This window comes from Aplysia californica, unplaced genomic scaffold (assembly GCF_000002075.1).
Source record: "Aplysia californica isolate F4 #8 unplaced genomic scaffold, AplCal3.0 scaffold00921, whole genome shotgun sequence".
NCBI lineage: Eukaryota > Metazoa > Mollusca > Gastropoda > Aplysiida > Aplysiidae > Aplysia > Aplysia californica.
Genome location: NW_004798191.1, coordinates 276,565 through 278,362, shown reverse-complemented (window position 1 = coordinate 278,362; position 1,798 = coordinate 276,565). Strand labels below are relative to the sequence as shown.

Below are 1,798 nucleotides of genomic sequence, written 5' to 3'. Positions count from 1 at the left end.
ATAATAATAATTATTATTGAGCATTTTTTTAGAAAATGAAAATCCGCAGCATAAATGCTATGTATTATTGTTATTATTATAAAAATTATTGAGCATTTTAATAGAAAATTGAAATGTGTAGCATAAATGCTTTTTACTATGAACTCTCCTTTCTATTTTGACAGACCGTCAAAGCTGGTGCGGTCTCACACGCCCCAACCCTACCACTTCAAGCAGGCCGCTGCGCCATCTACCGTGCCATACTACCAGTCACCGTCTCAGATACAACAACAGCAGCAACAACAACAGCAGCTGCAACAGCCGTTTATTCCGGATTACCTGCAGCAGCAACTGTGGCACCCGGCGCAGCAGCAGCAACTTTTGCAGCAGCAGCACGTCCGCCAACAGCAGCTGCTGCAGCTACAGCAACTTCAGCAGCAGCAGCAGCAGCACTTTCAGCTTCAGCAGCGGCTAGTGCAACAGCAGCAGGTTCAACGACCCCCGCAACTTCTGTCTCCGCAACCGCCGTCGTTGTCTTTGGAACAGTCAGCCTGTCCACAGCAGCAGCAAAATGGAAATGTTAATAATAATAATAATAGCAATAGTAATAATGTTGATAACGACGATGATGATGATGACGATGACGAACTGCCTACTCTCATCACGTACGACTTGAGGAACGTGGCCAAGTCCGGGCCCATCGTGTACGAAAACCTTCCGCCACCTAAACACTCGCAGATCCACAACAACTACTACAGCAACACCACTATCAACAGCAACAACATCAACAACAACACGGATGACTCTGCGGCGTCATCCAACACTTCCTCCCTGCTGAGAACCCCTTCGTCCCCCGCACACCTCCGCTCACAACCGCAACTACAACCACTGCCGCAACAACTACAGCAACAACCGTTGACTTCTACAGCAGGTGTGACGACAGATCTCCTGTCACAACATCCTGTTCTAGGGGGGAATGTGCAGGGGATGAATCAACATCAGCAGCAGCAACAACAGCAACAGCAGCAGCAGCAACAAAATCTGACGCCTCCCCAAACAGCAAAGCTGGGTAATACCGCAGCAACAGCATCAGCAGCCGGGGCATCTATAACAGCTGCAGCTGCAGACGCGAAGAAGTCTCAACAACAGCCCAGTACGGACAGTAAATCCGCAGCCGATTCAAACTCGTCCAAAAATAAAACGACGTCGAAGAAAAAACTATCGAAGAAAGAGAAGAATGCGAAAAAGAAAGGTGGTGGTGGTGGGGGGGAAGATGAAGAGAACGAGGCGGCGTCACAACAACAACAACAGCAGCAGCAGCAACAGGAGCAGCAGCAACAGGCTGGGAAGGCGACAGTGACCAGGACGGATTCGAACACGAGTCGTGGAGGAAGCGGGCCGAGCTCGGACAGATGGCAGGCGGTTCTGTCTGATGGCGCAGCCCAGGGCCAAACTCTGTGGGAAAACGTGCAGAGGAAGATCGTCTCAGACCCTGCTGAGCTGCCCGATCCATCATCATCGCCGTCTTCATCCGTGTTGTTGTCACCCTCTATGTTATCTTCATCATCGTCGATGACGACAGGTGTCCTCGCGGAAAAGAACTCTGTCACGTCACCGTCATCGTCACATCTCCCTGTCGGGCCGTTACATCACCCAGCGTCAATGTCATCATTATCACACTCTTCTTCAGCTGCCGCCGGTCCTTACAACGGAGGAGGTAACGCCAGCCATCTCGGCCCGACGCAGAAAACTGTGCCCAACGGTATTCTTAAAAACTCTGGTGGCGCTCTGCCCTCTAGTGGTCAGCGTGCGGGAGTAG

The 1,798-nt window shown here is 50.8% G+C and overlaps 1 protein-coding gene across 1 annotated transcript in view; it reads left to right on the top strand.

The window, feature by feature from the left end:
- Positions 1-1,798, top strand: part of LOC101858673 (nuclear receptor coactivator 6) — a gene marked incomplete at its 5' end in the record, with an annotated part of 9,572 nt that overhangs the window by 3,453 nt on the left and 4,321 nt on the right. Inside the window, 1 exon segment of the mRNA XM_035972949.1 lies at positions 165-1,798. Within this exon segment, the coding sequence (XP_035828842.1) occupies positions 165-1,798 (1,634 nt within the window).